At 33.8% G+C, this 16022-nt stretch overlaps 1 protein-coding gene across 2 annotated transcripts in view; it reads left to right on the top strand.

Moving 5' to 3' along the window:
* Positions 1-16022, top strand: part of LOC111155028 (La ribonucleoprotein domain family member 1B) — a 131905-nt gene that overhangs the window by 18568 nt on the left and 97315 nt on the right. For both annotated transcript variants that reach the window (XM_022515046.1, XM_022515053.1), the window contains exons 5-9: positions 222-362; positions 4725-4868; positions 5100-5265; positions 8682-8826; positions 15341-15515. In XM_022515046.1, coding sequence (XP_022370754.1) covers positions 222-362; positions 4725-4868; positions 5100-5265; positions 8682-8826; positions 15341-15515 — 771 coding nt within the window. The remainder of the gene's footprint in view (positions 1-221; positions 363-4724; positions 4869-5099; positions 5266-8681; positions 8827-15340; positions 15516-16022) is intronic.

The raw sequence follows: 16022 nt of genomic DNA, 5'->3' as shown, positions 1-16022 counted from the left end.
CAATGATATTCCATCAGCTGGCTCTTCACATGAATTTTAGAAATATTTGCACAGGTAAGTTTATCAAGGAGCTCTGTGAAAAGAAAATTAGTTCTCTACAAGAAACTTTGAGGACAAACTAAGTCTCACATTTGATTAAAATCTAGCATCCTCTCAAAATTGCAGAGCTTTAATGAAAATTATACAGTGTCATTAAATGGTTTTATTTGGTTTTCTTCAAGCCAATAAGCACAAGTGGGTACCACTCCACTTAGATGATGTAAGACCAGACAGTCAAGAAAGACCAGGATCCCGGAACAGTTCAAGATGTCAACCTGAAGCAAATAAATCATCACATAATAATAGGAGAAATGATACCCGAAGTAAGTTACATTCTAAGAGAAAAATGACACTTAAGAACTTAGTGTTAATGTTCATAATTTTAATAATTATGTTTAGAATAAACTATTTGAGAATAAGTTGCAGACATTGTGCCCCGTTTAACACTAAATACCTTCAGAGTATGTATCATAAGAACAGTAATGTGGTATGACTGTCCACAGGCAGATTTTCCCATAATGTCCTTTTCAATTTTTTTCCTCCTTTCCAGGATTAAATCTGAGATCATGCATTGCTTTTAATTGTCTTTTCTGTTTGGTCCCCATTAATCTAGAGCAGTTCTGCTTTTGTCTTTGATGACTTTTTTTTTTTTTTTTACCTGAAGACTTTGGGTCATTTAGGTGGCAGATATCTCACTTTGGGTTTTCTGGTGTTTGCACATGATTAGATTTGGGTTATGAATCTTTGGTAGGAATACTGCAGAACTTAAATGGTTTTCTTCTCAGTGCATGGAAACACACATGATGTTGGTTTGTCTTCTTATTGTTGATATTAATTAACTTTGAACACTTGATTAAGGTGATGTGCTCCAGGTTTCTTTTCTTTTTCTTTCTTTCTTTCTTTTTTTTTTTTTTTAGGATTTTATTTATTTACTTGATAGAGTGATAGTAGCAGAGGGAGAGGGAGAAGCAGACTCACCAGGGAGTGAGCAGGGAGCCTGATGTGAGGCTTGGCTGGATCCCAGGACCCTGGGATCATGACCTGAGCCCAAGGCAGGCCCTCAACTGACTGAGCCACCCAGGCACCCCAGGTTTCTTTTTTTCTCCTTCATAATTAATATGTAAATTTTGGAAATAACCAGTTTTTCATCAGACTTTCACATGAGCTTTAGTTTGCATTGATGATTCTTGCCTGATTCAGTTATTACCATAATCATTGCAAATGCTGATTTTTCTTACTATATTATTACTTCTATATATATTAGTTGTATTCTTCCACTATAAGGAATGACTTCTGTTATTATCCGTGTGGGTTTAGGGCTAATTTTTGGGGGGGATTATAATCCATTATTGTAATTTTTTAGTTTGATGCTTAGATTTGGGATCCTCTTACAGGTGATTTCTGGCTCTTTTTTTAAAAAGTCTACTGAGTTCTGAGCTATGAATTATACATGTATAAAATACATTCACATATAATGTTGTTACTTAAAGATCATTTCCCAGATACATTATTTCAACAGGATTTCCCACATTTCAGAAAGCATAGAACAGTAGGAGATATGAGACAACAATTAGAGGAGCATTTGGTTTTATAGGTCTCTGCTGAAATCTTAAGGCTGATAATTTTTTTTTTCTAGCCTGATAATTTCCAAAGCATAAATGTGGTTCTGTGAGTGGAGAAGGCTTAAGAAAATTTTACAAACCTTATACTACTAGTTAAAACTTTCCACTTATATTATGAAAAACCTTAAGCACACAAAAAGTTGAAAGAATTGTACAGTGAATACCTGTCTAACCAGGGCCTAGATTTAGTAATTTTCCTATATTTAACTCACCTTTCTATTGAATTATTTGAAAGTTAACTTATAGGTAATCATGACACTTCAGCACTGATGTCCTAAAAAAATGCAACATCTAGGAATCGACAGTAATTCCCTAATATCATCTGGAATCTAGTTATATTTACTCAGCTGTCCTCAAAATATGACTCTAAAATTATGAAACTTGTCTACAAAAAGACATTTTTGCCTTTGTATTGTTTATTCTCAAATATATCACTTTAATGTTAAAAAAGTAATATATATTCAAAATTAATGTTTTTTTCTTACTAAATATTGGGCCCATAAGAAGACATGAGGGTTTTAAAGAACAACAATATAAGCAACACTGGGAAGTCAGCACCAAGTTTAGAAATGCATATATTATCATTACCTTTGAACTTCCTTGTTTGCCCCTGGCAGTTTCATTCCATTCCTTCTCAGAAAAGAAGGCCTGAATGTTTGTTTTTTCAGTATTTTTTACATGATATTGACATTCAGTATGACTCCATTAACATATTCTTTAGAACCAATTTTTTTTGCTTTAGTCTGATTTTCTTAGGTTATATTGCTGTGAGTCCTTTTCCTTGTCGAAGGTTATTTCACTATTTGATAAAATCTGTTGGTAGACCTTTGGATTGTTTCAGTTTTTTGATATTAAAGTGCTACCGTGTACATTTTAATGCATGTTTTCCTGTAAACATGTACAAGAGGTTCTTGGGGTAATTTATTCAGACTGCAGCCCATGAGTGTGTTATGAAATTGGTGTACTGGGTCATGATCAGGTTTTTTGAAAAATGGATAGACTCTAGAGTGCTTCACTCAAAATATATTTTTCATGACAATTTGTGTGTGTGTGGTTTTTTTTTTAGGATTTTATGTATTTATTTGAGAGAATGAGTGGTGGGCAGGGGCAGAGGGGGAGAGAGAGAAGCAGACTCCCTGCTGATCAGAAAGCCAGATGTGGGGCTTCATCCCAGGACCCAGAGATCATGACCTGAACTGAAGGCAGACACCCAACCGACTGAGCCACCATGTGTCCCAACAATTGTGTTTAAATTATAAAAAAAAATTTGTGTATTCTAGGGTGTAATGTATAGTAAGTCTTACTGTGGATTGAGGCAGATGTGTTTGAAAAAGAATATATTAAGATAAGCATTAAGGGGGCGCCTGGGTGGCTCAGTGGGTTAAAGCCTCTGCCTTCGGCTCGGGTCATGATCCCGGAGTCCTGGGATCGAGCCCCGCATCGGGCTATCTGCTCAGCAGGGAGCCTGCTTCCCTTCCTCTCTCTCTGCCTGCCTCTCTGCCTACTTGTGATCTCTCTCTCCATCAAAAAAAAAAAAAAAAAAAGCATTAAGGAGGAATTGCAGCATTTAGGTCAGTGATTCTCAATGGAAGTGATTTTCCCCTACCCCTAAGGGGGAATTTGGCTTTGTCTGGAGATAATACTGGTTTTCACAACCGGGGTATGGGGGGTTAGTGCCTGCTACTGGCATCTAGTGGGTTGAGATCATGGATGATACTAAACATCCCCCAGCCCCCTATACTAGAGAACTGTCTGGCTCAAAATGTCAGTAGTGCCAAGGTTGAAAAACCTTGATCTGTAGGATATATGTATATAGATATAGATATAGATATAGATATAGATATCGATAGATAGATAGCTTTGAATTTACTTGATTATTCTGAATTGTTTTTCAAAGTGGATGTGCCTGGCTTTGCTCTCACTAATGGTATATAGTGTTCTTTTTTCTGTCTTGGTCAATGTTTGAAATTTTAAGGCCTTAAAATTTTGTTAGCCTCTGGTAGATCAAATACTCTGTCTTAATTTGTGTTTCTCATGACTGGTGAGGCTGAATGCCACTTTCTATATTTATGGTCTCTTTGCACCTGTTTGCCTACCTGTCTTTTAGCCATTTTTCCCATTGAGTTACTGTGTGTGTGTACAGTGCATATGCACTAATGCATTCTATATTCTGAGTATAATTCCTATATTGTACTGCAGATAACTTCCAGTTTCTTATTTTTTTTTTAAGATTTTATTTATTTATTTGAGAGGGAAATAGAAATCACAAATGGGAAAAGGGGGAGAGGCCAACTCTCCACTGATCAGGGAGTCCAGCACAGGGGTTGGGGGGTGGGGGATGGTGGTGCTCGATTCCAGGACCCTGAGATCATGACCTGAGCTGAAGGCACATGCTTAATCCACTGAGCCACCCAGGTGCCTCTCTTCTAGTTTGTCTTGTGTTTTCATTTCCTTTTTTCTTTAAAGGAATGTCTTTACTTAAATTGAGACAACCTTTCCTTAAACATTTTGTGAAAAGTTGTTTTTAAGTTTTATATAATGCAAACTCAGTCATCTTGGAACTTCCAGAATCTTCAGTAGTATCATCTTTTTTTTTTTTTTTTAAGATTTTTATTTATTTATTTGACAGACAAAGATCACAAGTAGGCAGAGAGGCAGGCAGAGAGAGAGAGAGAGAGAGAGGAGGAAGCAGGCTCCCTGCCGAGCAGAGAGCCCGATGCTGGATCTGACCCCAGGACCCTGAGACCACGACCGAGCCTAAGGCAGAGGCTCTAACCCACTGAGCCACCCAGGCGCCCCTCAGTAGTACCATCTTAACAAAGGACCTCTTTATCTTTTTAGTATGTTACTTTGCTTATTAGAACGTCTTCTTTATATGTCAGTACTTCTGTAGGCCCTCTTTTATGCCAGGGACATTTTGACAAATTCCTTTGAGATCTCCTAAATTTTTAACTATCCGAAGAAGAAGGTGGGGGAGGGGGTAGTTACCATGCATTCATAAAAATAATCACATTATTCACTGTTGCAAATTGGAATGTATAAAAATATTTTTGTTTTCAAAAGGTTGGAGGCGTGATAGAGAAAAGAGAGACGATCAAGATGAAGTTTCCAGTGTGAGAAGTGAGGGTGGTAATATCCGAGGTTCCTTTAGAGGTCGAGGAAGAGGCCGAGGACGGGGAAGAGGACGAGGCAGAGGAAATCCTCGATGTAGGACATGAATTTTTATTTTTTAAAATTTGATAGTTTAAAAAAAGTGTGCAAGCCCTTTTCCCCCCACTATCCTATACAGTGTTTTAAATAATTTTTTTTGGTCTGATAATAAAGATGTCTTATATTTGTTATCCCTTGGAATACTTCACTTTGGGTTGTTCCTTATGGTGACTATTTCTCTTTAAGAAAAATTTGTAATCACATTTCTTTTTCTTTATTCACATCAAGTGAACTTCGATTATTCATATGGTTATCGAGAACATGGTGAAAGGACTGATCAGCCATTTCAAACAGAACTTAATACCAGTATGATGTATTACTACGATGATGGTACAGGTGTACAGGTGTATCCTGTGGAAGAAGCATTGCTTAAAGAATATATTAAACGCCAAATGTAAGTCGGACATAGATGTCCTACATCAAACCTTAACATTATTGATAGTGAATACATTATAACACGTTTTCTAAGCTGTTTATTAGTAAAATTGGAAGATTTTAGTGGTATTTTTTTTCTAGAAAATGTTAATACAACATGAAGTTTTTTTTTTTTTAAACTTATATTTGGCTTATATTGTGTTATATAAGACTCCTGGTTTGTCTACTGTTCAGGTATTTCTCTGTTTAAAGGGTATTAGTTGAAAGAGTATTGTCAGGGTATAATGCATGATTAAATATAAATATAAAACTGCTGTGTATATACATGAAGTTGAACAAAGCCTGGCTTATTATTTGCAAATATATTTTTATATTGAAATTTGCAAATGAACATAAATAGCAAAACATGGTGGTAGATACTTTTTTACTTTCTTAGCAAATGATTTCAGAATTCTAAGTTTATTTTTTTAACTTTTAAGTTCTCATTCTTTGTGACACATATTGAAGGGGAACTACCTCATCTTTTTTAGTTCAGACTTTTTACTCTAGTTCTCATAATTGCCTTCTGAATACTGAAGCTGAAGTTAGAATATTTTATTGTCTTTAAGAAAGAAAAACGCTAGTACATATTAGTACTATAGGATGTTTCGCATATTTATGTAATGTATTTATTGGTGAGAAAAATGTCCCCAAGTGATTTGCATAACCAGTTTGCTGAAATTTGATTATTTTTTGTTCTTACAATGTACAGGAGAAGGCTATTTTTGGAAGGGTAGAAGCATCTTAAAAACATCTTCCTTTAAGAAAGAAAATTTACTGTTACTAGAAAATAGTTTCCTCATCAGCATCATCCAGGCATCTTCCTGGGATGCCTTCATGGTGGATTTGATTGGCTTACATACAATATGAGGCAACTTGTTTATTTTGTTCTTGCTTCTTCTGTTACAGTTGACGCAAACACTGAAGAAAAGGGCCTTTTTATGGGCAGAAAGTGCCTGGCATGTGGCTATCAACTTCAAACCACTATTCCTGTCTTTTTTGTAACTCTTGCTGCCAGGTCCCTTCTGATACCTGACAGTGGATATGCAACTCCATGTCAGGATAATCGGCCTCCAGTGTGCTCATACAAGTGAGGGAGGAGCAGAGCTACATCAGTGTTGAGAAAATTTCTGATCATGCAGTGTAGAATCCAGAGCTTCTAAGGTAGGACATGATAATGTCCCCTAGGACACTGAACAAATGTCAGACACAGCATTGGGCATGACTCCTCTTTTTTGTTGTTATTGTTTTAGCAGTAGGATTTTGGCAGATGGTAGAGCACTAGGTTTAGAATGGCTCTTTACTGTTATTGTTCTTTGATTAGTAGAGTCCTGCTTTGAGGAGTCATGATTTTGACTTTGTTTTCCTTGAGGTTTCTCATAGGTAGGCTCAGGGTTTACATTTTTTCTTTGAGAAGTTACTGAAAAACTTTCTTCATTTGTGGAAAAGTGTGCTAAATGTATTTTGAAGTAAGAAGCTTAACTATATTATGGATGATAGAATTTTTAAAATAATTTTAACTGAAAAATATATTAATAATTTGTCATTTTTGTGTCAGAATATTAAAAATTTAAGATCTTGATTATTTCTAGCTTCTGAATCTGGCATTCAGATTTAGAGATGAGTAGTTTGTAGCCCATTAGAAGTTTAAAAAAGTATACCCTATAGGTAATAGGGTGATTTATGAATTTATTCAGATACTAAGGTTTTCACAAAGTACTAGAATAAAAAGCTGTCTTATTAATGATTCAGAGAAGTTTTTGTCTAAGAACAGTTTTAACTTGTGACTAAATCAGATGTCCTCATTTGTGAAAATTTAGAATTTAAGTATGTATATTTTGTGCCTACCACGTCTGGCACTGTGAAAAGGACTTTTGATGTGTAACAAAAATTAGAACACATGTGTTATGTGCCCACCACATGCCAGGCACTGTGAAAAGGGCTTTTTTTGAGGTGTAACAAAATCTGAATGTTTATTTCTTTAAGACTAAGATTTTTTTCTTCAGTGTTTAAGATGAGTAAATGATTTACTGGTGTTACTGAGATGTCAGGTGTATTTCACTGATCTCTAAGGGAGTTTTGCACTTCAATAGTTGGGTAAATCTCTGAGTATAAAGAAACAACTTGAGTATTTACATTTCTAAAGATTTTTTTTTTTCCTTCCAGTGAAAAGTAGCTCAAAGCCATTCCTCATTTATGGGTGATTATTTCTTCAAAGTTAGAATTTGACCTAAATATTTCAGGGGTATCTTTAGTCACCCAGTGTTACACCAAAGTATATGATTTAGTATCCTTTCTCATAATTTGCCACCGATCTTTGAAAACTGTCTCTGATTTGGAAACATTATAGGATTATTAACCTGTAGGCCATATTATCATTGATGTCATGTATTTCTTTTGTATTCTTTTGTGTATTTCCCTCCATTGTCCTTTTGGTTGCTCTATAATTCTTTTCTTACTTTTCTGTATGGAGGCTGTAATTTTAAATGTGTTTCTCAAATGCCATTATTAAATATATCTATATTATCTTTGTATCTTGGAACTTCTACTTATTGATTATACAGTTTGTCCACTTAAATTTCTCTTTATACTTTCCTAGAGAAGATAAAGGTATTTAAGCTTTTTTTGTATTTTTACCCCATGTATCTCATAGTATCATAGATATTTCTTGTTTAGCTATATATTCTGTTCACTCTTAATGTCTTTTATAGTTCTCTCCATCAAAGAAAGAGGGAGATCTTGCAAATATATAATTGTGTGTGTGTGTGTGTGTGTGTGTGTGTGTGTGTACACCTGTGCTCGTATATTCACTAAATTTTTACTCAGCATTGTGCTGATTGCTGGGATTCAGAAATACTAAACAATGTCAGTACCTTGTCAATTTAGAAAACAAAACAAAAACTGTAATCTACTCTGTAAAGTTAACAAAGAATACTTCCAAAAATAATGTACTTCTCAGTAATGGGGAAAAAGTTGAAGGCAATCTGTTGACCTGTATTTAGTCAGCTAAATGAAGCAAGTTAAGATAGTTTTTAACGAAAATTTTCACTTAATTGACTTATTTTACAAAATCAGTTATTGAACTATTTTAAAGTAGAAAGCTGGTTAATTCTTTTTGCTTAGATAAAGCTGACCTAAGTAGACGTTAATATTAGGTTTTTGGGAGTGAATCAGTATTCTAAATGTCTTTCTACTCATGGATAAGAAATTATAAACTCAGTAGGGTTTTGCTCTTTCTTGTATTTACCCTATATCTAAGTTGTATTAAATCTATTTGTTATTAATAAAATAATTTTAAAACTGTTTATAAATAAGCCATAGATATTTTTATTTCCTGTTGAATACATGAAATAAAGGTAATCTTTATTTCTTTTTGTTTATGTTTCTTTTTTTCAGCGAATATTACTTCAGTATAGAAAATTTAGAACGGGACTTCTTTCTTAGGAGAAAGATGGACGAACAAGGTTTCTTGCCTATTTCCCTGATTGCTGGTTTCCACCGTGTTCAGGCTCTCACTACAAACCTTAATCTCATTTTAGAGGTAATTATTCATGTACAAAACAGTTCCAAAACAGCTGTACTTTCCTAAAAGTGCTCTAAAAGTAATATGTGAACCTAAAAGTGCTCTAAAAAGTAATATTAAACACCTTAAGGAAAAAGCACAAAAATAATCTTTAGTTGCCTAAGGCTTAGACTGCATCTCATGGCCTGTTTTCATTTTATAAAACCCAAATAAATGCCTAATCCTGGAAACCCCTCAAATGGGGTTTACTAATGGTGTTTCCACGTATTTCTAACCTGATCCTTCAAACTTGGACCTTCTTGATTGTGCTTGGTCTTTTAGTCTTCTCAGATTGCTGCAAAATAAAATGTATTTCTATTGATTAAAATTTTTAGGATTTTTCCTGTGCTATAATTTAAAACTGTTTTAAATTATAATAATAATATAATATAATGATATATAGTTTATATATCACATATCATATATAATAATTATATTAACACATAATTAATGATGTAAATAATAATATATAATTATAGTAAAATTATATAATTATTCCACTTGTATTCTTAATGCTTTCATTAAATTTTTTGTCTGTCCTATTCTAGAAATGCTGTGAACATTTTTGGTTTTCTGTTCTGTATATACATGTAAACAAATTTGCCCTTTTGCTGTAATTTTGCCAGACTTGCATTCTTGTGCCCCTGTGTAGCCAGTCCCTTTTCCCATACACAAGCCCTGGAACCATTGATTGGATTTTTGTCCCTTTAGTTTTGCCTTTTCCAGAATATATAAGTAAGTTACATGTTTCTAGGTAGTTTGTAGCCCTTTATTTCTGATTTCTTTCACTTAGCATAGTGCTTTTGAGATTTGTGTTGTACATTATCAGTAGTTTGTTCTTATTGTTGATTAGTATTCCCTAGTGTGGATGTACCACAGTTTATCCATTCACTTGTTGGTAGACACTTAGATTGTTTCCAGTTTTTGATCATGAGTAAAGCAGAAGGGTCTTTGTGTGGATATATGTTTTCATTTCTGTTGGATAAATATTGAGGATTGTGATTGCTGGTATGTATTGTAAGTGTATTAACTGTAAGAAGTATGTCTAAAGTGGGTTTGACCATTTTGCATTCCACCATTTTGTATGAAAGTTCCATTTGTTCTGTAGCCTCATCAGTATTTATTTGCCATCAGTGTACTTTTTGTGTTGAAATGCCTGTTCAGATATTTTGCCTTTTTTTTTTTAATCAGAGAAGGGTGAAAGCACAAGCAGGGTAGAGGCAGTCAGAGGGAGAAGCAGGCTCCCCATTGAGCAGGGAGCCTGATGTGGGACTCGATTCCAGGACCCTGGGATCATGACCTGAGCTGAAGGCAGATGTCTGCTCAATGAACTGAGCCACCCAGGCATCCTTATTTTGCCAGTTTTTAATGGAGTAAGAGTTCTTCTGAATACAAATCCTTTGTGTTTTACAAATATTTTTTCCCACTCTTTGGCTCATCTTTTTATTTTCTTAACAGACTTCTTTAGCAAATTTTTGTGAACATGTGTGCTCTGGGCTTTAAAAACTAGCTACAGGAAGATTTAAGATTTCAAAAACAAAAACTAATGATTTGTTATTTGTTGATATGTAATTACTGAGTCTTTGTTTTATGAAAGAAATTATTTCAAGTACTACCATTATTACATTTGTTTATATATGCCATCTAAATAGTTTCTATTTTCTAAGAAAACTTAGTTTTTTCCTGCAAAGCCTAGTCTTCAGAAAAATATTATGATTATATTCATAGTAGAATGAGTTTATTAACTACTGCCATCATTTGTGCTAAAGCAAAGATATATCTGTCATTATATATATATATATATATATAAATATATACAAATTTATAATATATATATAGTCATTTTCAGTGAATTTGTTACTGATTTCCCCCACTCTCTGTAATTCTGTAGGAATCTGGTTATAATATCATTACTGTATGGTTTTTTTGGTCTCTTGGTGTCCCCATTAAGTCTGCCCACATAATTTTTAGGTTATTGATTATCAATCTGTTTCCTTATAATTTACAGCAGTAGGGAAGGAATAGTTAAAAGGACTTTTGCTTTACTGTTATGAATTGACATAGTTAAGCATAGTGATTTAGAACAGCATAGGCTGCATTCACTTAACATTCATTATGCACCTACCATTGGTTACAGTGGGAAAGTCGTCGGTTTTCTGTTAAGAATGTAGAATTTCATTGGGCTTTGCAATATAAACATACTGATTTAGAGTACAGACTTGAGAACCAGTATATATATCCTTATAGTTTTGTGATCTTGGGCAATGTCTTGAGACTTCTGCAAAGTGGAAATGATAACAATACGTACCTCATAGGGTGTTGAGGATGAAATGTTTAATGACAGTTTCTGGCACAAACAGCCCTAAATGAGAATTTTCTATTATTGTTAGTCTTCAAGGATGCCCTTCTATTGTTCGCTCCTTTTTTTGGATCTTCATTTCAATACATCAACATCAACATTTTGTTATATGCATTTTGATATGCTCAAGCTTTCTTTCCTGAAGAACTGTGAAAAGCAAAATAAACCTTAGTTCATACCCCTATCTGTCCCAGTTGAGGTTTTCTACATAGCCAGTCTTACTGAATCTGTTTCCTCCCATTCATTTGCGGCTCATTATATTTTTTTTTAACTTGATATCTATATATATATTGTAATAGGATTGTTATTATAGTGATATTTATCACATAATTATAGTACAGTATTGTCTGTAGTCATTGTACTGTGCATGAAATCTCTGTGGATTATTTACTACTTGTTGCCAGTTAGTACTCTTAAACAACACCAGTCTTATTCCCCCACCTGCTATTTCCTGATAACCACCGTTTTATTCTTTTTTTAAATGAGTTTCACTTTTTTATATTCCACATACAAGTGATATCATACAGTACTTGTCTTTCTCTGACTTACCTCATTTAGCATAATGTCCGGAAGATCCATCCATGCTCGTGGCTGAATAATATTCTGATATATATTTGATACATATGTATTTGATATATATATATATATATATGTGTGTGTGTATATATGTGTGTGTGTGTGTGTGTGCGTGTGCGCACGCACGCACGCTACATTTTCTTTATCTCTTCATCTGTTGATGGGTGTTTAGTTTGTTTCTTAGTTTGTTTCCACATCGTAGCTACTGTGAATAATGCTGCAATAAACATGGGTGTGCAGGTATCTTTTCAGAATCCTATTTTCATTTTCTTTGGGTATATACCCAGAAGTGGAATTCCTGGATCATATGGTAGATCCAGTTCACTGCATTCTTGATTTCAGTGAACAGAGAGCTATTTGTGATATCCTTTCTTTTTTTTTTAATTCAATTAATCCTTGATCTTTAGCTAATCAGTTGTATGACTGTTCAAGTTATTTAACCTTAACCTCTTCATGCTTGTTTTCTCACTGTTAAAATAGGGCAAATAATACTAAACTATCACAGAGTATAAGGACTTAAGAGAAATAATTAATGTATTTGTAATGTCCTTGAACTATTCTTGCTATTCCCATCTGAAACTGTTTTCTAAATTGGCTGACTGTGGTTCCTCAGAATGTGTGCTGCTGTCTTATCTTTTAAGTTTTTGCACATGTAGATCTTTTCTCTTGGTACCAGGCATAGGACCAGGAACTAGGAATATATTATCTATGTATTCTAACGTTGGTAATTATTCATAATAATATTTGGTCCATTTAAGAAAAGGACTAAAATTAGTAGTTAGAAAAGCCATCAGCTATCCAAAAATATTAACTGCACACTCTAACTCATTGTTTAGGACTTCAGGGTAATCATGGTTTGGTTTTAATAAGACTCTTGTCTAGATCTTTTCCTTAATTTTGTATAAAACATAATTTTTATATGATGTTTGTAAGTTCTAAATCACAACATTCACTTGTTCTCTTTATTTTCTTAACTTTTTCAATAGGGAATAAATTTCCTGTGATTTAAGATTCAAAGGGTATGTAGTGAACAATTTCCTTCCCATCTTTTACTAATAGTTAACTAGTTAAACCTTTCTTGGTGACAGTCAGTGTTACTTCTTTTTTGTGTATTTTTCCCAAGATACTACATATTATACTACATATATTGTTATGCCCTTTTTTAAAAAACAGTATATATTAGATTATTCAGGGTTGTGTATAAATAACTTTGGGTTTTTTTCCCACTCAGATTTTTTCTTTTAAACTGAGGCATAATTGGGGTGCCTGGGTGGCTCAGCCATTAAGGGTCTGCCTTCGGCTTGGGTTATGGTCCCGCAGTCTTGGGATCAGGGAGCCTTGCATCAGGCTCCCTGCTCAGCTGGAAACCTGCTTCTCCCACTCCCCCTGCTTGTGTTCCCTCTTTCACTGTGTCTCTGTCTCTCTCAAATAAATAAAATCTTAAAAAAAAATAAATTGAGGCATAAGTTATACACTGTATATTAGAAATCATAGGATTACATACAACTTTTCTCAGTGTATAAAGTTGTGTAATTGCCTCCCAGATTAAGATATAAAACATTTTCAGCATCCCAGGAAGCTCCCTTGTGCTGTCCTCCTAGCCTGTACACTGGTCTCCTCAAAGGTCAATTTGGTGGTCTCATTGTCTCTCAGAGCTCTCTCATTTGTTTTTAATTTCACCTAATTAGAGGTATGTGTGCTCTTTTATATCTGACTTTTACTTATCATTTCTGTGAGGTATACCCGTGTTGCTGGTGTGTAGCAGTTGTTGATTATCCATTTTGGGGGTAGTATTTCATTCTAGGAATAAAACACAATGTATTTTTCCATGCTGCGGTTTATAGATGCATGGGTTCTTTCCAGTTTGAATCAGTGGTACTGTTGCGAACATTATCATACATATTTTTTGAGGGTCATATGCATTTATTTTCCTGTGACATGGATAACATGAGATACACACGCACACACACACACAGACACACACACTTAGCTTTTGTAGATACTGCTAAACATGTTTTCCAAATTATTAAACCAATTAACACTACCACCATTCACAATTTCACTTGCTCTGTATTCTATCAACATATTTGTAGTCTTTTTCTACTTAAAAATTTAAACCAATAGGAAAGTTTCAAAGATTTTTTTTTTAATTCAGGTATAAATAGCATGTTGTAAAATGCAGAGGTCTTAGGTGTTCATTTTGAGTTTTGAAATTGTATAAGCCTGCTCTCAAAAAGATAGAGCCCATTCCTCTAAGAACTTCCTTCATGGTCCTTTCCAGTCATGGTCAATCCCCTGCCAAATGCTCTGCTGCATCCCAAACCACTTTTCTGATTATATAAGCATAGATTAATTTTGTCTATTTATTTATACACATTTGTGTAAGTGGGATTTTTCTGTGTCCTGGCTCTTCCATTCATAGTTTTTGAAATTCATTCATGTTGCAGGATCTGGATGCTGGGTATGCTGGTGTTTGCTACTAGAGTGTCGTTGCTTCTAGAATGTTCAATAGATAAAACTAGGAAAATATATGTTAAAAGAAAATATAGCTATCACCAATTCAAACCCCTTATCATAGGCTTCTTCCTTATTTCCTTTATTCTGTATTTCATACTCTGTTTTTTCAGAGAGTATCCTGATTCCCATCAAAAAAGTTTGTTTTTAAATAATTTTTAATAATTTGAAGTACTGTCCAGTTTTGAAAATATAACTTTAAAAAGTGAGTATTATACTAAGGGCATATAAATGTAAAAGTAACACATATGATATGTTCTGCTAAAAGATAGTGAGTTTTAACTTTTATAAAATAACAAGTATATATGTTCAGTTTTTATATTATATTTGTATTTTTCCTGATTTTATTTCTAAAAGGTAAGTACCCTTGAATTTCAGATAAAATTCAGTTCACTAAGTCTTTTATTTTGAGGAATTTTTGTTCTAGTTTTATTTTATCATTGAATTGCATGTTATTTCTGCAAAGCTCTATAGCCTAGTGACTAAGATTCAGTGGTGGATAGCTAATAAATTATTTGATCCTAGTAGTGCCTCATACTAAGTCTATGATCTTTATCAAGTTATTTCTTTGAGCTTCAGTTTCCTCACCTGTGTACATTACAGGGTATTGTGAGGTATGTGTATGTGTGTTTCTTACCATTTATAATGATGGTAGTTAATAAAATAGTGCTTAAGTTTTATTTAGTGGTTTATTATTAAGATAAGATAAAAGGAAATATGAGAGAAAAAACCTGAAAATAAAATTTAATTATGGTAAAAGTAGTTTGATTATAGTTGATGTAATAATCCTTAAATGCTAATTCTGTTGTGAAAACCAAATTATCTGCTGCATGTTATGTAGGATATCTATTACCTATCACAGGGGCAAATTATTTAAAAATTTGTTTTAAGTAGTTAATTCATTGATATTTTTAGAAATGTTTACTGTAATAATGTCTGCTGATTTTAGATTTAAAAAAATTTTTAGGTTATTTGAAGTATAGGATGTACAATTACAGTTTTTTGAATGAAAGTTCTTTAATAGCTTAAAATACCTATTTATAGGCACTGAAAGATAGCACAGAAGTGGAAATTGTGGATGAGAAAATGAGAAAAAAGATAGAACCGGAAAAATGGCCGATTCCGGGCCCTCCTCCACGAAGTGTGCCACAGACAGACTTCTCTCAACTGATTGATTGCCCAGAGTTTGTACCAGGCCAAGCCTTTTGTTCGCATACAGGTAACAGCTTTTCTTCTAGAGCAAGCAGTGTAACGGTGGGCTATCTGGTCCCATTTACCTATCCTTTAAAAAAAGTTTTAGATTGTTTAGGAAAATTAAAGAAAACTGAATGACTTTGATGCTCTAAATTCTATTCATTTTGTGCCCCCCACCCAGCCATAAATTAAAAATGGATTTAAGAATTATGGGTAAACCTCTGCTCCATTCTTAAATTGTGTACTTTGTCATGTATGGAATTTCTACCTATCTTCTTAATTTTACTAAATGATTATAGATAAGTTGTGCTAGTTTCCTCTTATAAGATTGGAGTAGTCTAGTAGGATGAAGTAGTTTAAAAGTCTTATACTAAAGAGTGGGGCTGACTTTAGTTTTGTTACTAGTGTGCTTCAGTTCCATCTTGTAAAGATGGGATGGCCTATATGCAAAAGCAGCATTGGGGTACTGTTATGAAATTATTATGATTATAGATTAAAGAATTGATGGTAATTAGAATTTCCAAAAACTGCT

The sequence above is a fragment of the Enhydra lutris genome, unplaced genomic scaffold (genome assembly GCF_002288905.1).
Source record: "Enhydra lutris kenyoni isolate GAN:26980312 unplaced genomic scaffold, ASM228890v2 scaffoldscaffold3, whole genome shotgun sequence".
Classification (NCBI taxonomy): domain Eukaryota; kingdom Metazoa; phylum Chordata; class Mammalia; order Carnivora; family Mustelidae; genus Enhydra; species Enhydra lutris.
This window is presented reverse-complemented; position numbering and strand designations above follow the sequence as displayed.